Below are 25,118 nucleotides of genomic sequence, written 5' to 3'. Positions count from 1 at the left end.
CTATATATTCTAAGTTTTAGATTAAAAGTAGAAAAGCAAGATAACTTATAAAGTATAGGGAAACTAGAAAAATGTATTTTGTTTAGAAAAGGAGATTATATGGAAGTAAGGTATTAATTAACTTTTAAAATAAATGATATTATGCATCTATTTTTAATGACTGTTTTAGAGAGCAAGAGAGAATAAAAATGACAACATAAGAATGAATGTCTTTGTTTCTCATATCTTCTGTATCTTACCAGAATAAATATCTTAGACCATCACTAAAAGCTCTGTATTCTCTTGGACTCTTAAATTCAGTTATTAATAACTCCATTATAGAAATAAATAAAAAAGCACTGATGGAAGACGGAAAGTGCATTAGTGTTCATGTTATCTCTCCCAGTATGAATTTAATGGGTATCTTAATAAGGAGATATAAACTAATGTCACTGATTAGGAAATATATCCACTCACATCCTTTAGTAACCTCCAATGGGGCTTGGTAGTGATGTCTGGGCAGAATTACTATAAAGCAAATGATGAATTAGTGTCGGGGCAGAGGGATACATAAATGTGTCTCAGAGATGAAACAATTATATTCTATATCACAAGTTAAAGGTCAACTCACAAGACAGTGCAGTCACTCCTAAAGCAGGGCTAACCAATTTGGCTAAGCCCATTGCTTGGAACTTGCTTAAGCTTAAAGCTGTTTTGATAGCTGGGCCACAGGCTTCCTTGGCTATAATAACCTGAAAGTAACATTTACGTGTTTTAAGTCTCTTTTAATCTCCTAAATACCATGAAGTGATGTTTATCAGATTTTAAGACGCAGGCACATTCCACTCAGATGATTTCATTCTCGAGGGACCTTGTCATTATGAAGGCTTATTAAAAGAAGGTGAAGGTTCACAAGCTTTTAAGAAGAATCCTAAGTGACATTGAAACTAAATCTAAAAACCTTGCTTTTGGCTTGGCTATACAAAATAATTTCCTTTTGTGGTTAGTTTAGTGGTCATAGTTCAGCAAACTTTAGATAAAGTGACCACCGCAATTAGTCTATCAAAAATGTAGACACTGTTTCTTTTGCTTTCTATTCTAATTACGTTCAATTTTAACACTCAACATGGGGGCTTGACTTGTAAGTGGTAAATGCCCAAATACCCACAAACTCACTTACTTGTAGGTATTTCAAACACCTTCCATGCCTTTAGGCACATTCTAAAGAAAAGAGATCTTTCCCAAACTCGGTCTAATCATTTATAGGAGTTTATTTTTACATTATGCCACCTTAAAATGGTCGCAAATATTGTTTCCAATTTATCTTTCCCTAACCTGAAGGAGAAAAAAAAATATCAAAAATACCCCATGCTTATTTGTTTCAGTGATTTATTTAGAATTCCCCTTCAACCAAGGAGTGATTTAATTACCCAAAACAGTCAGTTTCCTTATTTGTAAATGGGGATAATAAAAATGTGAAAGGGTTATTGTGAAGACTGGGGATAAAGAATAAAAGGTGCTTTGCATAGAGATAATCAACAAAAACAGACATTCTTAACTGTGAAGCTAAGACAAATCAACTTCCAAGTGCTCTAGTTCAAAATCCTTTTCCTTCTGGTATATGATGATCCTGAAATACCCGGTCCTTAGCAGTAGCAGGTATTTTTCAGAGACTACAAGAATTCACTGAAATAGTACTACACAATACTTTTTATCCTTGTTGTGCTATAATTATTTAATGTCAAGATATAACATACATATAAGCAAAATGCTGGGAACACCTATGTGCATTGTTTAAAGTACCATCATAAAGCAAATGCCTGTGCAGCCAGCACTCAAGTCAAGAAAAAGAATGCCGCTAGCGTCCCGGAAGCTCCCCATGAAGCTCCTCACTATGAGTCTCTTCTCTCCCAGAGGTGGTTACCATACTGCTTTTTGTATAATTAGCTTCCATCCACAGCGATATAGTTTAATCTTGTCGATTTTTGAACCATACGTAAATAGAATAATATTACGGAGAATCTCTTGTTTTGCTTCTTTTACTCAACATGATGTTTGTGAAATTCATCCTTATCATTGCATACAGCTATGGCCCCATGGCTGCACAGTGTTCCATTACATAAATAGACCATGATTAATGATAAACATATTGCTGACAGATTTTAGGCTGTTTCCAGTTTCTGGCTATTATGATTAGTGCTGCCATAAACATTCTCATATGCGTATCTTCAACTTCACCAGATAATGCCAAATTGCTTTCTAAAATGATTTTTATCAGTTTATGCTCCCATCACCTCTACTTTGTGTGTGTGTGTGTGTGTTGTTTTTGTTTTTATCATGGATGTGCTCAAAACAAGATTGGGAAGAATCACAGAATATTACTGCTAGAAGGAAATGGAGAGATTATTTATTTCAACATGCTTATGTTAGAAGGATCTAGGGGTTAGCAAGATGAAGAGACTTGCCTAATGTCATAGTGGGTCAAAAAGGCACACTGAGAGAACCAAAGACTTAGAGGCAACACTGACGCTAAAATGAATTTTTCTAAAGACATTAAGCTGCCTTGCAAGGCAGTCTGAAAACAATGAGATAAAACTATTATCTGTAAAGGTGAAGATGATGGGTACAAAAATGTTTCAGAGCAGTTTTATTTTTTAAAATTAAAAAAAAGGTTTTTAATTTATTTTTGAGAGATGGAGAGAGACAGTGCGAGTCGGGGGGGGGGGTGTCAGAGAGAGAGGGAGACACAGAATCTGAAGCAGGCTCTAGGCCCTGAGCTAGCTGTCAGCACAGAGCCTGATGTGGGGCTCGAACCCATGAGCTTTGAGATCATGACCTGAGGTGTAGCCAGACGCTTAACAGACTGAGCCACCCAGGTGCCCCTCAGAGCAGTTTTAAAAAGGTGGCAACAACATTATATTGCACAATAGACCTCTCTGAGCCCCATCATATACATAAAGACATTGAGGTCGAGAGAGAAACTTCTTATACAATACCACAATCATCATGACAATACTGAACCAAGAATTTAACCCTTGTTCATTAGTGCTTATGTTCCTAACCATATTTTACTGCCCTAAAACCTACTCAGCCAATGGTATACTGCTATGTTTTAAAAAGTACAAAAGGGATGCCTGGGTGGCTCAGTCAGTTAAGCATCAGATCTTGGTTTTGGCTCAGGTCATGATCGCCTGGTTCGTGAGATCATGCTCCATGATGGGCTCATCACACACTTTCTGTCTCTCTAAAAATACATATATAAGCATTAAAAAGTAAAATAAAACAATAGAAAATTAAAAAGTATGAAAAAATGTTGATTGTGTTAATTTTACTAAGAACTAATAAATACCAAAGGGAAAGCACATACTATTAAGAAAAAAAAATGTACCTAGGTAACCTCTTAAAAGCTAGTCTCTACACCTGCTGGCATATCATACAATCTGGTGGTAGAAGCCCAGCACTAATGGATGGGTTAAGAAAGTTGCTTTCTAGTCCCAGGTTCACCTGAAGCATTCGTGCGATTTTGAGAATGTCAAGAAACCTTACTAGGCCTTGGTTTTTATCTGAAAAAATATACATATAATTATATATTTTATGGTATATATTTAATATTGTATGTTAATATATATACTTTTTATTATAAAAGCAGTAATGTACTCAATAAAAAGAGTCGGAAACAGATTAAGTAAAAAAATTACCCCAAATCCCACAAAATGAGCATGCAACACAATTTTGACATACATCTGTGTGTTATTTTCCCCCTACATAAAGGGTGAATGTTTATTTGGTGCATTTAAAATTTTTATCTTCATAGCTGTAATAGTAGTATATCCATTCAAGTCCACATCCTCCTTTCCTCACTAATAACAAATGTATGTCTATACTATTACCTAATCGTCATAAAAATTTTAAAGACTGTAGATGCTCTTCAGTTTATTTAACCTACTCACTGGATAGCTATTTTCAGCTATGATAAACATCTTTTAACTGTTTTCAGGAAGTTAGAATTATTTCCTTATGATAGAGTTCCCAAGAAGAATTACTAAATCAAAGGCGAAAATTCTTTTTTTAAAATGTTTATTTATTTTGAGAGAGAGAGGGAGAGTTGGGGGGAGGGGGAGAGAGAGAGAGAGAGAGAGAGAGAGAGAGAGAGAATGAATCCCAAGCAGGCTCCATGCTGTCAGTGTAGAGCCAGAAGCAGGGCTCAATCCCACAACCCTGGGATCATGACCTGAGCTGAAATCAAGAGTCAGACGCCCAACCGACTGAGCTGCCTAGGCACCTCAAAGGTGATAATTCTTATTAAATCTATTTCAGAGGAGAAATTATGAGGATTAGTATATAGACTTTTTATGTGAAAGCACTTTGAAAACTACAAAGTACTACGTAAATGTATGGTGGTATTACCATTATTATAAGTCTTTATCATATGGACTTATATTGATCCATTATTTACCCGGAATGGTATTTCATAAATCTCTGCTTATTTTCTACAAACAAAATTATCACCATATAGCATGCTGTTTACACACTGTATCTTAGAGAATCAAAGAATCTTTTTCATCATGCTGTGGTAAGTAAAAAAAACTTGAAGGTGATAATAAAGAAAAGCATCAAACAGAATGAAATATGAGTGGTAAAGGTAAGAAGCACAAATTCAATGAATATTACAATGGATATGGACCTCAGAGTACATAAAGCTCAACTCCTTTATTCTTTAGATGAGAAGACTGAGTCTGTTCAACAGAAGACCTGTTCAAGGTACCAGAAAGTAAAAAGAGATGGGCTAGAACACCAAAATTTCTAATTGTCAGTGCTACGTTCTTTCCATTAAACCATTTTACCCACCTTTTTGGAATCCACTGGATGAGAACATTTCATTCCTTCCATTGTATCTACTCAAGTTATTTAAATGTAAAATGCTAGTCTGCATTTATACCTTTTAAACTGACAATGTATACAAGTACCTACAAAGCTAGTGTTCTAAATATAGGACTACAATTTGGGTCTATCCACAGGTAACTGTGGGTCTGTTAGAATAACTGTCTTTCCTCATTCTCTTTTATTAAAATATAAATTAGCAAAATATAATCATTACAAGTTTCAAAATCTGGAATCTCAAATCAACTGTGCTATCTTCCTCTAAAAGCTAGAGATCCTGGGTTTTGCATCAGAAGACCAAGGTCCAGTTTTGGTTCTACCACTTAATGGATTTGTGTGACCTTGAAGTAGTGCACTTAACTTGTTTAAGCTGAGTTTCCTTCTTAGCAAAAGAAGACAACAATAATTCTATGCCTCATAGAGTTATGGAAGATTATAAGAAAAAGTGCTCTGTAGGGGTGCCTGGGTGGCTCAGATGGTTAAGTGTCCGACTTTGGCTCAGGTCATGATCTCAGTTTGTGAGTTTGAACCCCATTGGGCTCCCTGCTTTCAGCACAGAGCCCACTTCAGATCCTCTCTCTCCCTCTCTCTCTGTCCCTCTCTCACTCATATGAGCATACACACATACTCTCTCTCAAAAATAAAAGTAAACATTAAAAAAACAAAAAGAAGTTCCCTGTGACTTGTATATGCTAAGCTATAGATATTATGATTATCTCTGTAACTATTATAGCAAACAATAGAGAAGAAATAAAAGCTTAATGCTCAAAGCACAATCTACCATGCTTAATCCAGGACAGTCAAAGCCTGACTCAGTATCTGTTTTCATAAGGATGAGTAGAACAAGAGATTTGCATTTCTGGTTTGAATACCTTGAATATATAGCACCACATCTTTTATGCAATTCTAAAATTATCCCATGATGAGTTAAAAATATTATATCAGCTTGCAGGAAGGAAGGAAGGAAGGAAGCAGGAAAAATACTGCTAAATTTTGGGGAAGTACTCTAGGAATGCAATATTACCCCTGATTAAAAATGTAATGCCCTAGAAAGGGGTAATATGTTGTAGATAATAATTAGGAGGAGAAGAGTTCAATAATTAGGAGATAATAATTAGTGAGAAGAGTTCATTGTCTAGGAAACCAGAGTAAGTCCTGTCATCAAGAAGCATGGGGAGAGACACTGACTGACGCCAGTGTATATATCTACTCTCAGCTTTGCTCATACTAGTACCTCTGTTTTGGGGATCTTTACCTTCCCTGCTCTACTTCCATTCCCTCTACTTCTTTCAGAGTATACTTTGACTCATCCTTAAATGTCCAGCTTGAGCGGCTCCTGGCTGGCTCAGTCAGCTAAGCGTCCAACTCTTGATTTTGCCTCAGGTCATGACCTCACAGTTCATGGGTTCAAGTCCTGCACTGGGTTCTGTGTGGACAGCAAGGAGCCTGCTTGGGAATTCTCTCTCTTCCTCTCTCTCTGCCCCTCCCCTGCTTGTGCTTTCTCTAAAAACAATAAATAAACATTAAAAAAAAAAAAAAGGTCCAGCTTGAATGTTTCCTTTAGGAATACTTTGCAAATAATTTTTCATATATTATTAGCACACACTACACTATGGTGCCGGTTAGAAGGTACACTAGAATCTTCTAGAAGGTGAGCACCAGGTTTAGGAATCTTGTCTGCCCAGTGCCCAGCCCAGAACCTGACATAAAGTCAGTGATGAATCAGCCCTACTTGGAGCCACAGGAAACACCAAGAAGAGTGTTTACCAGTCATGGGTCTAAGAGGAATGAAAAGAACATTTACAGCAAGTACCAAGCAGAAAAAAAAAAAGAAGAAATGAGCCAGGCAGTGGTAGATAGTAGCACAGAGGCTCTTTCAAAATACCCCTTCAGCTAGCCTTTGTCCTACTGCCAGCCAGTGCTTCTAACAGCAAGGGAGCTGCCGGTCCTACAGCAGACTGGGGGAAGTAAGAAGGGAGGTTAAAAACAGAGAAATAAAGACTGACATAAGTCTGTGACTTAGCAAATTCTTCACTCTTAGCTGCAAGGCCTGTGTATTATTTCCTTATATCTTATATCCTTTTGGCAGTTCCAAGTCTAGTACTTATAAATTTTAAAAAGGCATATTTATCAAAAGGTATTGGTTATTCACAAAAGAACTTGAAACAGCAAAGAAATCTATGAAATACATGAACTTAACATTCACCAATAATAAAAAAGCTATAGGGGGCCTGGGTGGCTCAACTGGTTGAGCATTCAATTTTGGCTCAGTTCATGAGTTGGAGCCTGGCATCCAGCTCACGGCTGTCAGTGCAGAGCCCGCTTTGGATCCTCTTTGCCCCTCCCTCATTCATGCTTTCTCTCTGTCTCTCTCAAAAATCAATAAACATCTATTTTTAAAAAGCTATAAATAAAAGTATAGAGATATATTTCTTCTCATATGAAAGGTTAATAAATATACAATATACAGTAACATGTAATATATAATATTGGCAAGAAGGTAAAGAAGCACATATATATATAACTTTAAAATATATATAATCTTTGAATCCAGCAATTAGGTTTTTATTATAAGCAAATAATAGAACACAGGTATAAATAAGTAGAAGGATGCTTCCTCATTACGATGTTGTATACAATAGAGGAATCTTGGAAAAAAATCTAAATGTCCCCCAACAAGGAAACTGTTAATTACAGTATGTCCATATGACAGAAGCCAATGGAGACAACAAAATTTTACACAACTGTATTCATCCACTTGAAATTATCTTCAAAATACAGTTAAATGAAAAAAGTAGAACAAACAACAGAATGCATACTATGAAACCATTTACATAAAATTTTACTTATTTAACATATATATATGTATTTGCATAGATATTTGGAAAGATGTTCAACAAGATATTACAATGGTTGTCTCTGAGTAGTAGGATCCCAAGGGTTTTAATTTTATTTCCCTTAATGCTTTCCTGTGTTTTAAAAACAAATTTACACTGAGATCGGATCATTTCCACAATAAAAGTAATTTCTATTTTGTAAGAAAAAAATAAAAGAGAACAATTACCTAATTTGAAACTAAAAACTCATTTACAGCAAACAAGTCAAATACTTTTCCTTCTGTATTCACAGTATTTACTGATGCAGCTAAAAAGGCAATTACCCCTTCTTTTACTTATTTGTAACTGTTTAGCTCATAATCTACATCCACACATTGTCACCTCATTCCCCATTAGTGGAATATGGGATTGCTTTATCACAAAGATTACACTGTACTTTGCATTTTATTATTTAGCAAACACACGTTTAGCACTTACTCTGTTCCAGGCACTATTCTAAGTCTTTTCAAATATTATTTAATCTTCATAACAACTCTAAGAGATAGGAACTATACCTATGATTACAGGCATTATTATTATTCTCATTTTGCAGGATACTGAAGCACAGAGAAGTAAGTAACTTATCCAAAGTCATATAAACTGATACAACTAGCATTTGGACCCTTGCAGTCTAGAGTCACAGCACCGGCTCTGAAACACTTGTTATGCTGCATTCATTTTAGTTCTTTTTGTTCTAGATTTTGGTCTTTCACTTGATGAAGTTACATTCATTAGGATAATAATTTTATCATCCCTGGAAACACAAGTCTGGACATTTTCAAGTGCTTGTTTCTAATAGGTACCAAAATTTACATTTAATAATTTTTCAAGTTCATTTCCTTAAATAGCTTATACCTAAGTCATGCTAGCTCCTTTGATGCCAAGTAAAATCAGACTTTTCAAAGGTATTATTTCTCATAATTCATTTCATGAGGCTTAATCATAAAAAATAGCTAGAATTTATAGTCTACCTTCTCTGAATTATGCACTGTGTATTTCATTGCAGTTAAGGTGCATTCTTTAAATATTTTCCTCCCAGCAAAGAATGTTACTCATTGTGGTGCTTTGGAAGAGACTAATGTCATTACTGAATAAGATGTTTTTCTCTCTCTCTCTCTCTCTCTCTCTCTTTTTAATTTAAATTTATATTAGTTAACTTACAGTACAGTATTGGTTTCAGGAGTAGAACTCCGTGATTCATCACTTACATATAACACCCAGTGCTCATCCCAGCAAGTGCCCTCCTTAATGCCCATTGCCCACTTAGTTCACCCCCCCACCTTCCCAGCGATTTATTTCTTTAATTGAAGAAAATAATTTGGCAGCTTAAAATATTAAAATATGCAAAATAAAATGCTAAAGTAAATCTTTTAAAACAACCAGGATAAAGGAAGAGAGAGACGTTACTAAAGAGGTTAAACAAAACAAGCTGCTAAGTTCATACTTCCCTCCCTCTTAGGTAAATGCAGATAAAAGGGAAAACTGTGATGTAATGTTTTTCTTTGAGAAAAGGAAACCAAAAGAAAGAAAGAAAAAAACGAACCCAGCAAGTAGGGTCTCCTAAACTTGAGTCGGATGGACAGGGTCTTAATTTCTTTGCTCATCCTTTAGAGGTTCAGTTCATCTAAATGTAAAATGTGGATAACAATACTAACACTTTGTTTTGCAAAGAAAAGGGATGATATATGTGACAGATCTTTGTACTCTAAAATAAGCTATATAAATGTAAATTACAATTGTTTCATTTTTCATTTGGAAAGCTATTTTTGACATGGGATTTCTAGTTTCAGTTTAAAGTAGAAAGAATTTCCAACAAAGGTAAAAATATTTTATATTGTCAATTTAACACTTGGCATCTGGAGTCCAGTGATCACAGTGACTCAATCATTAAAAATGTCTTGTAAACTGATTAATAACTGACATGGTCCTTAAAAAATTAAAAATGAAAACTTAACCAATTACTTATTTAAAAAAAATTTTTTTTAGAGACAGAGACAGAGCATAAGCAGGGGAGGGTCAGAGAGAGAGGGAGACAGAATCCGAAACAGGTTCCAGGCTCTGAGCTGTCAGCACAGAGCCCAATGCAGAGCTTGAACCCACGAACCGTGAGATCATGACCTGAGCTGAAGTCGGACACCCAACCGACTGAGCCATCCAGGCGCCCCTTAACCAATTACTTATAACTGCAAAAGCTAACATTATCTTTTTAAATACAGAATGATATTTTTGGAAAACAACTATTGTATTTTTCTACCTCAGTTAATGCCTTCATTTAAATAGGTATAAGTCAAGATACATTTGAATATATGCATTTTTAAATAGAAATAACTATCAATTTTAACTGTAAGATGTTCAGTCAGTAACTATTCACTGAACATCCCAAACATGCCCAGGGAGCTCATACAGACCACACTGAGGTTCTGAGGTTCAAGTATAAAGACTGTTAACTATGGTGCTATGGCCAATGGTGGCCAAACCAAAACCATCTTTCCTATCTCTGCTATTAAGGTAACTTTCTGCTTCATCTGGGTTGGTCTTGATATACCTTAAACAGTGCTTCTTCAGCACCTTAGCTCCCCCTCCACTCTCACTAGCCAGATACTCCCATCCTCGAATTCCAGGCTCAGGTGCCACAGCTTTCTCTGAAGCAGTGCTTCTCCATATCAGCTTAACAGTAAAGACAAATCAACATTAAGAATAAAAATGGCAGCTACTATTGACTGAGTACCCTTTCTGGGGACAAATTCTGAGCTATAAACTTGACACTCACTGTTTCTAGTCCCCACAACAATTCTATGAGGATTATCCAATCTTTACAGAGATATCCTTATCCATTTCCTAATGGAGGTGTAGTGAGATTTTATTACATGCCCAAGTTCATCCAGCCAGCGGGATGCATACCAAGGTATGTGGGATGCTGAACTACCAAAGGGCTTTATCTGCCATGAGCCAGATCTGCACCTTGAACAGAACTTCTCTCTTGATAGTGATCATTGCCTACCTTGTACTGCTGGCTACCTACTTATATATCATACATATTTTAAATCTCCCCTCCCCTAAATACAGGCAGCTTGAGAGTAAAGTCAGCCTTTCAGAGGCACTGCACAGTTCAAACACTCAGATATTTGTGGGTTGACATATATATATATACACACACACGTAAGAAAATGTGATTTTTCTTGTATATCTATGTGTATTTATGTCTGCATATATATAGACATATATATATATACACATGTAGGAAATGTGATTTTTCTACTTTTAAAGAGAAAAAAAATCACAGGATTATGAGTTAATTATCATTATCTTTCAAAGTAAGGATTTGACTGAAAATCTGCTTTGTCCACAGCTGATTAGGTTTGAACTGGTTTACTGGAAAAACATAGGACCCACAGAAAAGTTTGAGAGACAAGATTTCTGCCACTATGAACTGCTTTAATATTCACCTTACTGTATCTCATATCTGAATATGTCACTCTATAGGGCAGAAATATATTAATATTTATGTAACATAATAATATATATGACAAAGGGCACCTGGGTAGCTCAGTTGGTTAAGCTTCCCATTCTAGGTTCTAGCTCAGATTATCTCACAGTTTGTGGGTTCAAGCCCTGCCTCAGGCTCTGCGCTGGTAGCATAGAGCCTGCTTGGGATTCTCTGTCTCTGTCTTTCTCTGTCTCTCCCCTGCTCATGTACACACTCTCTCTCAAAAATAAGTAAACATTAAAAAATATGTAACTATATATATACATATATAGTGCTAACTATATACATATATACACACACATATATAGTGCTAACTATATATATATATACACACACACATATATAGTGCTAATATTGTAACCAAAACCATATTTCAAGGAAAACCCTAGAAGAATAAATACCCAAGATTAGAAGAATGGTTAAATAAATTAAAATTATGCACAGAAATGAAATATATTAAAATATTTTAATGGGTTGGGAAAATGCTTGTGTTAAAAAACAAAAAGATATGACGCAGTATATATAATGTTACCTCAACTATGTAAGAAAAAGACAAAAAGTTTGGAAGACCCAGAAGGTACATATGAATGAGGAGATTGTAGACTATTTAAAAAATTCTGTTCTTCTACCCTCTTTTGTACTTTAAAACATTTCTATAATTGGCATATATTATTATTGAATTTAGAAAATATTTTTTAAAGAAAAAAGATAAAAGGTGGTACTAGCATAAGGACAGACATTTAGATTAATGGAACAGAATTTAGAGTTTGGAAATAAATCTTCACATTTATAGTTAATTATTTTTCAACAAGAATACTGAGACAATTCAATGAGTAGAAAGTAGTCTTTTCACTAAAAATTTCTGAGACAACTGGATATCCACATGCAAATGAATGAAATTGGACCTCTTCTTTAAACTCTACAAAAAAAATTAATTCAAAATGGATCACGGACCCAAACATATGAACTGAAACTACACAGAAGCAAACTTTGTGCTAAGATTTTTTTTTTGATACCAAAAAAACAAGCAAGAAAAGAAAAAAAAATGAATAAAATTGGACTTTAACAAAATGAAAAACCTTTTATTTAAGCATAAAACTCTCTAGCTCCAACTGTGTCATTGCAAATGGGAAGATTTCATTCTATTCTATGGCTGAATAACATTCCATTGTATATATATACCACCTCTTCTTTATTCATTCATCAGTTGGTGTACATTTGGACTCTTCCATAATTTAGCTCTAATAATTAATGCTGCTAGAAACACTGGGGTGCATATATTCCTTTAAATTAGTATTTTTGTATTCTTTGGATAAGTACCCAGTAGTGCAATTGATAGACTGTAGGGTAGTTCTATTTTTAAATTGAAGTTGAAGAACCTCCATATGTTTTCCAAAGTGGCTAGACCAGTTTGCATTCCCACCAACCATGCAAGACAGTTCCTCTTTCTCCACATCATTGCCAACATTTGTTTTTTTATGTTGTTGATTTTAGCCATTCTGGTGGGGAGATGGGTTAAATAGGTGATGGGGATTAAAGACTACTTGTTGTAAAAAAAACAAAAAAGAGTACTTGTGATGAGTACCAAGTGATGTAGGAAGTACTGAATTACAATACTATATATCTGAAACTAATTATTACACTGCATGTTAACTAACTGGAATTTAAATAAAAACTTTAAAAAACATTGAAAACCTTTGTGCTTCAATGGAGACTATCAAGAAAGTGAAAAAGCCTATGGAATGAGATAAAATATTTGCACATGATACATGTGAGAAGGGACTTGTGTCTAGGTTGTATAAAGTACTCTTAGAACTCGATAACAAAGACAAATAACCCAATTTACAAATGGGCAAGGTGTCTGCCTGAACATTTCTCTAAAGAACATATTACAAATGTCCAATAAACACACAAAAAGATACACAACATCATTAGCCATAAGGAAGTTCAACTCAAAACCACAATGAGATACAATGTTATATCCAGCAAGATGGCTATAATAAAGAATGCAGAAAATAGTAAGTGCTGTCAAGGGTGTAGAGAAATTGAAATTCTTATACACTGCTGGTGGGAAGGTCAATGGTGCAACTGCTTTAGAAAATAGCCTGGCAATTTTTCAAAATGTGAAACAGGTACCATATGCCTCAGCAATTCCACTCCTAGGTAAATACCCAAGACTAATGAAAATATATGTCTCCACAAAAACTTGTACATGAATGTTCATAGCAGCATTATACATAACTCCAAACTGTAAACAATCCAAGTGTCTACCAACTAATGAACTGATGAATACAACGTTGCAGATCCAGGTACATCTTCAAATAGCTAAAACGATTTGGCAATGAAAAGGAATAATATATGCTATCACATGGATGAACCTTGAACCTATGCTAGTGTAAGATACCAATCACAAAAACCATACATCGTACCATTCTATTTATATGAAATGTCCAGAATACACAAATCTATAGAAATAGAAAGTAGAAGGGTGGCCGGATGGAGGTCTTGGGGAACAGTCAGGGACTGATAGGTACAGGATTTCTTTGGAGGCAATAAAAAAATTCTAAAGTTGACACATGGTGATAGTTTGATGATTCAATGAATATACTAAAAAGCACTGGGCTGCACATTAAAAATTTTTTTTGAAGTTTATTTTTGAGAGAGAGTAGGGGAGGGGCAGAGAGAGGGAGACAGGGAATCAATCTCAGGAGGCTCCACGCTGCCAGTGCAGAACCCGATGCAGGGCCCAAATCCACAAACTGTCAGATCATGACCTGAGCTGAAATCGAGTTAGACGCTCAACTGACTCAGTCACCCAGGCGCCTCTGGATTGCACATTTTAAATGGATGAATTGTATGATATATGAATTCCATCTCAGTAAAGCTTTTTTTTTTTTTTTTTTTTTTTTTTTTTTTTTAGATATAGGTATAGGACTTGAAAAAAATGGTTTCCACTACATTACTGGCAAATTTTGTAGGCAGCAGGGAAGGAAAATAGGAGTCTGACTATTAAAACATCCTTGGAATTTGTATTCTTGATTCCAAGAATTAAGAAAATAAAAATGCATTTTCTCCCCATGTGTCATATACATTGGACTGTATGTTGAAGAAATAGACATGAATTTAAGCTGCTGGGTGTAAGCTGGCACTGATCCCTTCTAAATAGCTATGCACTGTGGGCCCTGTGAATAGACAAGTTTCAGAGAAAGACCATGTCCTTGGCAGAACAGAGGTTTCCAACTGATTTTGGAAGGAGAAGCTACTTTTACTTTCTATGAAGTCTTAAAATAACTTGAGGGGAGAGAGAGGTAAAAGAGTAAAAGGAAGAGAGGTCAGCAAGTTCCTGGGTTCTAATCCTGGTTCTTTACTGAACTCATGATCCCAGGAATCCCATCTGCAAAAGGCTGATAACTGCCTGTGACCTGTCACCTCACAGGATTATAAGAAGGCCCAAATTTTAAAAAAATTTAAAAAAGAGGGGTGCCTGGATGGCTAAGTCGGTTAAGCCTCCTACTTCAGCTCAGGTCATGGTCTCACGTTCGTGGATTCGAGCCCTGCATCGGGCTCTGTGCTGTCAGCTCAGAGCCTGGAGCCTGCTTCCAATTCTGGGTCTCCCTCTCTCTCTGCCCCTCCCCACTCATGCTTTGCCTCTGTCTGTCTCAAAAATAAATAAAACATTAAAAACAAAAAAAAATTTTTTTTAATTTAAAAAAGAAAGAAAGGAAAAGAAACGCCAGTGGACAGATTGACCTCAGAAGATTTGGTCTTGATTTCTGTTTGCCATTTAATAGGTTTGTCAGGCTCGAGAAGTTAGCATAGCAGCAGCTCAATTTCTTATCTCTAAAGATAGACCTGGCCAATGAACTTGATGGTGTACGAAATGGGATACAGAAGTAAAAGTATAATAAAAGCTATTACATTCAAACTAAATGTAAATCATCATTAGTATTTGTAAACTAGATCCTCAAAGTATTACATGTATTTCATGAAAGGAGAGAAGAGGCCTGGCCTAAGAAAAGCCAAAGGCAATAAGGAAAGAACACAGTGATACCGGCTGACCTTATGCCTTGCAGAGAATTGTACTACCAGAGTTCAAATTGGTATGTCTCTCCTATAATGTTCCACATTTGGGAAACCAACAAGTATGTCTTGGTTTATCAGACTATGAGCCACTAACAAGGTATTTCAGGGAAATCGGCTGGTCGTGTTCTCTAGGACAGCGGTTCTCCAACTTTTTGGTCTCAAGAGCTCTACACTTTCTAAAACTACTGAGGATGTCAAAGAGCTTTTTTTTCATATGGGTTATATACGCCAATATTTACTATATTAGAAGTTACAATTGAGAAAACTTTTAAATATTTAACTCATTAAAAAAATAATAGAAACCTATTACTTGTTAATATAATATTTTCAATGAAAAACAAGCATATTTTCCAAAAAAGAAATTTAGAGAGAAGAGTGACACTATTTTACATTTTTTGCAAGTGTGTTTTGCAATGTCTGCCTTCATAGAAGACAGCTGGATTCTCATATAGTCTTCTGCATTCATTTTGTTACCATATGCTGTTTCATAAGAAAATCCAGCCTTGTACAGATATATAGTTGGAAAAGAAAGGAGCATTTAAAAACTTTTAAGTTTATTTACTTTTGAGAGTAAGAGAGATGAAGTGTAAGTGGGCGAGGGGCAGAGAGAGAGGGAGACACAGAATCCCAAGCAGGCTCCAGGCTCTGAGCTGTCAGCACAGAGCCCGATGCTGGGCTCAAACTCAGGAACTACTGAAGTCGGACCCTTAACCAATTTAGTCATCCAGGCACCCCAAATAAGAAGTATTTTAAAGGCCTTTTCAGATAATTATGGCTATTATTCTCTGATCCTACCCCAAACTCAACAAGTAGTAGTTTTTTTTTCTTTTTTTTAAAGATTTTACTTTTAAGTGATCTCTACACTCATTGTGGGGCTCAAGCTCACAACCCTGAGATCAAGAGTTACATGCTCTACCAACTAAGCCAGCCAGGTACCCTCAACAAGTAGTAGTTTCTTTCTTTCTTTCTTTTTTTTTATAATAGTTTATTGTCAAATTGGTTTCCATATAACACCCAGTGCTCTTCTCCACAAGTGCCCTCCTCCATCACCACCACCTCTTTCCCCCTTCTCCTCCCCCTTCGTTTTCAGTATTCAATAGTCTCTCAGGTTTTGCGTCTCTCTCTCCCCAACTCTCTTTCTCCCTTCTCCTTCCCACGGTCCTCCATTAGGTTTCTCCTGTTCTCCTGTTAGACCTATGAGTGCAAACATACGGTATCTGTCCTTCTCCGCCTGACTTATTTCGCTTAGCATGACACCCTCGAGGTCCATCCACTTTACTACAAATGGCCAGATTTCATTCTTTCTCATTGCCATGTAGTACTCCATTGTATATATATACCACATCTTCTAACAAGTAGTAGTTTCTTAAAGGTTAATATCAATGTAGAATCTGAAACCACACCAAAATACTTTTTACATCTGTTACATTACAATCTTTTTTTTATTTCCACTTCAAAGAGATCTTTACCTGTATATGATTTCACAGTATCACACACTGGTCACTTTGAAAATCTTGGGTAACTAGTTATAAAAATTTCAAATGTTGACACATTCATTATACAATATCTTAAATGACATTTTTAGTTATTTTATAACTAGAAGTTAAACTGAATTTTTTGAGGAACTTCCATATTATTTTCCATTATGGCTGCACCAATTTACATTCCTGCCAACAGTAATGTAAGGGTTTCCTTTTCTCCATATGCTTGCCAACATTTGCTAATTCTTGTCTTCTTGATAATAGTGAGGTGATATCTCATTGTTGTTTTGATTTGCATTCCCTGTAATGAGTGATGTTTAGCATCACCCATCATATATCTTAAATCTGTTTAATTCTCTCCATCTCGATGCCTACCGTCCTAGTCCAAGCTACCGCAACCCTCATCAGGTCTTTCAAAATAGCCCTCTAAGTAGTACCTTACTTATCTCTCTTTATTTCTAAGTTTACTTATTTTGAGAGAGAGAGACACATACACAGAGAGAGAGAATGGGCAGGGAAGGGGCAGAGAGAGTGGGAGAGAGAAGAGAAGCCCAAGCAGGCTCTGCATCACCGGCATGGAGCATGATATGAGGCTTGAACCCACGAACCATGGCATGAGGTCATGACCTGAGCCAAAGTCTGATTAACCAACTGAGCCACCCAGGTGCCCCAGTGGTAACTTACTTCTTTTCTAGTTCTCTACAATCCTTGAGAGCAGCTAGAGCAACCTTTGAAAAACTAAATCAAATCAAGCCACTTCCCTGCTTAAATTATTCAGTGGCTTCCCTTTGTATTTAAGACAAAATTCAAACTCTTTATAATCTTTAAAGCCTTATATGATATGCTCCCCGGCTCCCTCTCCCCTTACTTACTATACTCCTATCACACTGGCCATCTACTTTTATTTAAACACAACAAGGTCTTTCCTACATCAGGGCTGCTGCACTAACTGCTCCACTGTTTCCTAGCTCTCTGCATGGCTGGTTCCTTGTCAACTCCATGTCTTAGCTCCATGTCACTTCCCCAATAAGCCTTATTTGACAACATTACCTAGAGCAGGTCACTCTCCAATTTATTACTTCCCATTACATTGCCTAAATGATTTCAGTTACAGCACTTAACCACAATCTAAAATTGTTTTGTTTACTGTCTGTCTCTTTCCAATAGCTTGTAAATTTAATGAGCTAGGTTCCTTTCTTTTTTAAAAACAGCTTTATTGTTATATAACTCCCTACTATACAATTTACCCATTTGAAGGATATATTAATTCAATGGTTTTTAGTATATTAATTTTTTAAAATAGTGATAAAAAATTGCATTAAATGTGTCATTTTAACCATTTTTAGGTGTATAATGTGGAGGCTTTATAATTACATTCACAATGTTCTATAACCGCAAACACCATCTTCTTCCAAAATTTTTTCATCACCCGAGATAGAATCTACAACCATTAAGTAGTAACTCCCATTTCCCCCTTTCTCCAGTTCCTGGTCTCTCCGCACTTGCCTATTCCAGATAATTCATATAGAAACAACATTGGTGCTTTTTTATGAGGCGGGGATCCTGTATGTCTTATGCACTGCTCTCTCAGTTGAGACTCAGAATATACAGTACACAATTAGAAGAGCGACAAATACTTGTTGAGTCAACTCATCAATCTTAAGCAAGTCACAATTTTCTGGATCTCAGTTTCTTAATTGTGTGATGATGCTGTATCACCTGTCATTTATTCATTCAACATCTTCTGAGACTTTACAATGTTTTGAGCATTGTACTTAGTAATGAAAACATCTTAATGTGCAAAATAGTTGCCTCTGCTCAATGAACATTCATTCAGTCCCTTTTCTATCTGAGAATGTCGCCTTCTTTGACTCTGTGTACAATTTTAGGATAGAAATACAGTTGACCATTGAACAAGGCAGGGGTCAGGGATGATGACTGCCCACACAGTAGAAAACTGCCTCTAACATTTGATTCCCCAAAACTTAACTACTAATAGCCTACTACTACTACTACTACTACTACTACTACTACTAGAAGAAGGTTTACCAATAACATAAACAGCTGACTAACACATATTCTGTGTATGTATTACACACTATGCCTACAATAACATAAGCTAGAGAAAAAAAATGCTATTAAGTCATAAGAAAGAGAAAATACATTTATAGTACTGTCCTTACTGAAAAAAAATCCATATATAAGTGGACTCTCATGGTTCAAATCCATGTTGTTTAAAGGTTAACTGTACATAGAACAGTGAAGTATATGGAAGTAAGGGAATCTGGGACACAGCTGTCAGAATATGTGATCCTAACTGGAGTGACAGATGTCAACAGCCTGTCTTCAAATTCATTTAACATTAGCTGCCCTTTTCACTTAGCGGGGTGATAATGAGGGTCACATGGATAGAACTCTATATCTATATATGTTTCAAACTATAAAACTCTCCATTAATGTAAGGCAAAAGCATTGTAATTTTTTTATTTACTACTGTTTATGCTCTGGAAACTGAAAGCAAACTACTATGCTATACACAAATTCTAATACAATGTACTTATAATCTTACTGACAATTGTGGCAGAACCTGGTATTTTATTTTATTTTATTTTATTTATTATTTTTAGAGAGAGGGAGAAAGCGAGCACAACCGAGTAGGGGAGAGGGGCAGAGGGAGAGAGAGAGAATCTTAAACGGGCTCCACACTCAGCATGGAGCCCACCATGGGGCTTGATCCCATGACCCTGGGATCATGACCTGAGCTGATAACCAAGAGTTGGACGCTCTACTGATTTAGCCACCCAGGTGCCCCAGAACCTGTTTTTTTTAATTGATGATAATTATACTGTGCTCTAATTTTGACAGGCCTGTTTCTGTAGTGTTGCGTGCTGACCAACAAAGGAAGCGATTTCCAGACAAAGGGACTGACACGTGAAAATTATTACTAAATGGTACTAAAAACAAGAAATTTTGCCTTATTCACTTTCAAAGCCCAGCCCAGAACACACACACATACCTTCAGACCGCAATGACAGGAAGAGGGCAAGCAGGCCATATCAACCCTCTCAGCAATTCAAACAACACTTGAGGATTTCTACTTGAAGGCCTGTCTTTCTAAGCTTGTGCTTTCAAAACGGGCTGGACTGATCCCAAATACTGAAGTAACAAATATTACTAAATTCTGTCATTTCCTCTACCAAAAAAGTGATTTTACTACTACTTCTGGTTGTGATGAAAGGTCCTATTGACTATTCAAATCCTCGACCAAGTTATGGATGCAGTATTAAATGACTTCACTCCTTTTTCTCTGGCACTTTAACATATGCCAATGCTTTCATCCACCTCCACTAACGTGGCTTATAAATTACTGAGGTGGGGCCATTTTAATAGTATGATTTGTTCACATCTCTAGAGATGGGGTCTAAATGAGACTGGCTGAGAAGACAAACTCTCCATTGACAACATATATTAGTATGTATGTGTAGAAAAATAAATCTTCAAACACTTGGAAATAGTTTACTGATAGAATACATGGTTAGGGGCCAAACTAATTAATGACCCTTTGATTTGTTACAAATTGAAATGTAATAAAGTGATGGTATGAAAGCCAAAGACAAAATATGAAATATTCCCCAAGAAACAGTTAAAGATGTAACACACAGAAGTTGAGGCAAACAAAAACGTTAAAGGTCACAAATTTGCTAAAAGTTTCTTTCTAAGTTATCAGAAGAGGCTTCCTGAATGCACTCTGAAACCTAAAAAAATCTTTTTTTGAAAAGTGTCCTGTCCTCTCCTTTTAGAACTGCCACAACAGTGAAGACAAAACATCGGAGAGCAAGAAGATGCTTGCTTGCTCTCTCTGGATTTAAAGTAGTTAACCTATCAATCTTAAATGCACCCACAAGTGTAATCTCTCAAATTTTCAAAATGACTATTAAATAGCAGAGGATAAAAAATAGCCAGAAATAATCCATTTTTTAAACAGATGAATAAAACAAGTTCAGCATGCTTGTGGCCTCAGTTCAACTCTTAAGAATAAAAATCAGAGGCTTCTTTGGAAATGCTCCAAAGGGAGGACCAAACAGGTACTAGGGATAAGAGACTGAGGTAGACGGCTGACTTTCCCAAATTTCCCCCTGTTCACAGTCAGCCCCCATCTTTGTCTTGTCTTCAAAGCAAGCTGGGCTATCGTTAGCACCTCTTTATACCAGTCTCTGGCATTCCTATTGGGCCCAGAGAAGAAGTAACTACATGTGCATATGCTTGCATATGTATGTATGTGTGCACATGTGTGTGTGTCTGCAGTTGAGATTTATGAGGAAATCCAGGCATTTTGGCTCTAGCCTTAATCAGGAGTATGTTTCACCTGGAATTTCCAACAGACGTTGGACCTCAGGGATTAGGTATTCAGAGCAAGAAACAAAAAATAGGGCAAGGAGAGAGAAACCTTTGAAATCAGATCACAACTTAGTTCCACCAACCTTCCTGCCATCCTGACCCCCAGACTCTAGTATCCATGCGCCCCTTTCCACCCTGCTGACTTAACCTGGAGGTCCTCTCTAATTTACTTAGACCTCCTCGCTCTTCATGCACTCTTAGGCTACTTCTGAGCACTGCCTCTTCCATAGTATAATGACTATAATCAGTTAGTGTAAGACAGCCTTGGAATTAAAGTGCTATTTCTTGTTTTTGTTTTTTTTTTTTAATGGACATGAAGATGTCCATTGTGGGGCTTGAACTCATGACCCCAAGATCAAGAGTCACATCCTCCACCAACTGAGCCAGCCAGGCACCCCTAAAGTCCCATTTCTTAGACTAAGATATGTTATTGACAAAATTGGAGGGCGGGGACGCATCAGGTGTGGGAAGAATGGCACATGGAAAGATGAGTCACAGGCCAGAGACCGTGAACAAGGCTGCCTGCTCGGAGTAAAGAACATGGGCTGAAAGAGCAGTAATAATAAAGCAGTATGGTTGAGAGGGCAACGGGTATGAGCTTCTGAAGCAAATGATTAACTGAAGACTGTAAACTAGAAATCTGATCCAATATCAGAAAAGGGTAGGAATCTAAATAAAAATCAATTAAAAAAAACATTAGGGGTACCTGGGTGTCTCAGTCAGTTGAGCGTCTGACTTCGGCTCAGGGCATGATCTCGCGGTTTGTGGGTTCAAGTCCTGCATCAGGGTCTGTGCTGACAGCTAGCTCAGAGCCTGGAGCCTGTCTTCAGACTCTGTCTTTCCCTCTCTCTCTGACCTTCCCCTGCTCACACTGTCTCTCTTTCTCTCAAAAATAAATGAAAACATTAAAAAAAAAAATAAAATAAAATATTAAACTAATACTGGATGAGGAGAAGAAAGGCAAAGATGACACCATATGGAGGAATGATTCTAGATCTATCAGGAATGAATAAGGGAACTGTTCAGCGAGTCTTTAGATTCATATGAATAAAAGGCAACCTTTTAAAACAAATGCATCACAAACCTTGTTGCTTCAAAAGAAAAGGTCTGAGGATACAGCTGACAATGTCTTTTATGGAATGTCTAACTCTTGAAGTTTAGTCAAGTATGAAAGAAATGCTGTGTATTTCTTTCAGGAAAATGCAAATCAAAGCATCTGTTAGTCTTTCTACAGCATACAGAAAGACATTATTTAAATGAGGGACTAACTGGCTTGATGTTAAGAGAGCCACAAAAACCCAGATGGGTTGCAAGGACCACATGGTTGGTCTATTTTTTATTTTTTATTTTTGGTTCCTGCATAGTAAGGTGAGGAGACCACTGAGGACTTGCCAAAGGCACTGAAACTCTTACTCCATAAACAACTCCCAATGCAAAATGAGTCCCTAAAAGTGGTCTAAGAGAAGAAAGTGGTCTAAGGAGAAGAAAGCTATGTGCGAAGCTACAGAGGCATAAAGCTATAAACCTACACATTCAAGTGCAGTGTACCAGCAAGTAACAACTCAATAAAGGGATTCCGAGTTTAGTAGGAGGACTTCGATTTGCACCCACTGCTTCTCAATAGTATTTATAATAGCACAAAATAAAACTGTGGCCAAAAAACAACTTTGCATCATCACTGTAATTGCTTAAATAAAACAGTGAACTCTAGTAGCTATTTATAAAGAAGGAAGGTTAGCAATCCAAGGAAGTAGGTTGGAGATGGGAAGTAGAAAAGGAGAGAAAAGAAGTTACTTACCTGTGCTATATTTTTGTTCAGAAGATAGACACCATAATCAAATTGTAACTTCTCCCCTCCTTTTGGATATAATGGAAACCTAAAAAAAAAAAATTAAGCAGGATCAGAAGTTTTCCAAAGTTTGAGTAAAATGACCTCCAAGTTATTGACAAAGGTAGAAGTTCCTTGAATCCAGCAGAAATAATCTGAAGACTTGGAGTAACTCACTTATAGGTGTTGCAATCTATTACCTTAATATCTTCATAATTAGTCAAGTCAGATCAATGGTTGCTTTGTTTAAAAAAAAAACTGAGTAGATCATGCAACAAGGGGCTAATATATAAAAAAGTGACCCACTGACCCCAAGGAGTTGAGGCCACTATGTTTCATATTTACGTATGATAAATTTATCATGCCAATACTAAGATCCTAGAGGATTTTTCCTCTAATGCCTTGGATCCGACATCTCAACTTCTACTATATGGGAAAAGAAGATTAGGGGAAAAAAATTAGACTTGAAAGCAATATATAAGATTTCTGCTTCTTTCTAGGTGGCCAATCAAATCAACACTACTAATGGAAGTGAAAATTCATCAAAAATTCATTCACACCTACACGGGTGCTAATTGGGTGTTACTTCTCCAAGGCAATATACTTAAGCCACAGAGACCTCCTAAGACTTTAACCTGACTTGCTGAAATAACAAAGGCATGAGACCTGTGGATCTTTGTCAACATGATGAGTTATTTGTGAGAATAAGTTTCCCTCACTATTTCCTTTTTCCTATCCCTGCAAATGAAGAAGAGAAGATTATATGCCACTCATATTTTTCTGATTCTCAAAACTAAACATACATTTTTATCCTCTGAAATAAACACACAAACCCAGATCAATCACAACTTAGGGTCAAGAAGAAAACTTTACCTTCCTTAGTTTGCAATATACCATTATTCTCAAAAATAAAATAATCCTATTGAAATGAATGGAAGGTGACAATTAGTGGATATTCTCAATTTCAACTGCCTGAGGAAAGGTACATTCCATAAAGTTTGGTGGATATTATTTTCTAGAAAAAATAAAATAAAGGAAACAGAATTTAAAAACCTCTATAGTAAATTCTTGAGAGTTGTTGATTACATACAGTTTCTAAAAGGTGAATTTGTTGTGCTATAACATTACAGGCACTGGGGAATGGTAAGGTCATGAACTGTCTTTATTCTCTAGTAAGGGAACACCAAATACTTCACACATCCATTAAAAAGATACAGCTTTGTATTTATTGAAGCAGTAAAAAATAAACTAGGAATGTGGTGTGGCCCTAAATTGAGATATATAAAAATGACAGCAAATTCAGGATAAAGTGTGGCACCAGGCTTTCATAGTGTGTCTGGGAATCATCCAAATTTGTAGGAGGTAGCTTGCAAAGGAACTATCTAACTGCAAAGACATAATAACATGGGTGCCCTAGAGTTCCAAAGGACTGTACTATGTAGTTGTAATTCTATAAAGATACCTACACAGCTCTCCAAGCCTACATGTACCTGTACTTTCAGTTTATTTTTGTAATTAAAAAATTTTTTGTTTATTTATTTTTGAGAGAGAGAGAGAGAGAGAGAGAGAGAGAGAGAGAGAATGGGGGAGAGGGAGACAGAGAGGGAGACAAAAAATCTGAAGCAGGCTCCAGGCTCTGAGCTGTCAGCACAGAGCCTGATACGGGGCTTGAACTCAAAAACCGCAAAATCATGACCTGAGCCAAAGACAGCTGCTCACCTAACTGAGCCACCCAGGCCCCCCACTACTTTCAATTTATAAATACAGAAACTGTTTCAAATGTTAGAAGAGTACACTGAAATAAGTATCATTGAAAACCAAGTCTCTAAATTCCCAAAAAATGGATCTCACAACATCAACTTTATTACTTCATTGGGACTTCTTTATAGAAAAAGTCACAAGGTGTGCACGTAACATTAAAACATATCTGAAGAGGGGCGCCTGGGTGGCTCAGTCGGTTAAGCGTCCGGCTTCGGCTCAGGTCATGATCTCACAGTTTGTGGGTTCGAGCCCCGCGTCGGGCTCTGTGCTGACAGCTAGCACAGAGGCCTGGAGCCTGCTTTGGATTCTGTATCTCCCTCTCTCTCTGACCCCCCCCCCCCCCC

At 36.6% G+C, this 25,118-nt stretch overlaps 1 protein-coding gene across 2 annotated transcripts in view; it reads right to left on the bottom strand.

Moving 5' to 3' along the window:
- The window catches only part of UVRAG (UV radiation resistance associated), a 297,755-nt gene that overhangs the window by 54,183 nt on the left and 218,454 nt on the right, over nucleotides 1-25,118 (bottom strand). For both annotated transcript variants that reach the window (XM_029956114.1, XM_029956115.1), the window contains one exon: nucleotides 22,984-23,062. In XM_029956114.1, the coding sequence (XP_029811974.1) occupies nucleotides 22,984-23,062 (79 nt within the window). The remainder of the gene's footprint in view (nucleotides 1-22,983; nucleotides 23,063-25,118) is intronic.

The sequence above is a fragment of the Suricata suricatta genome, chromosome 11 (assembly GCF_006229205.1).
Source record: "Suricata suricatta isolate VVHF042 chromosome 11, meerkat_22Aug2017_6uvM2_HiC, whole genome shotgun sequence".
NCBI classification, from domain to species: domain Eukaryota; kingdom Metazoa; phylum Chordata; class Mammalia; order Carnivora; family Herpestidae; genus Suricata; species Suricata suricatta.
This window is presented reverse-complemented; position numbering and strand designations above follow the sequence as displayed.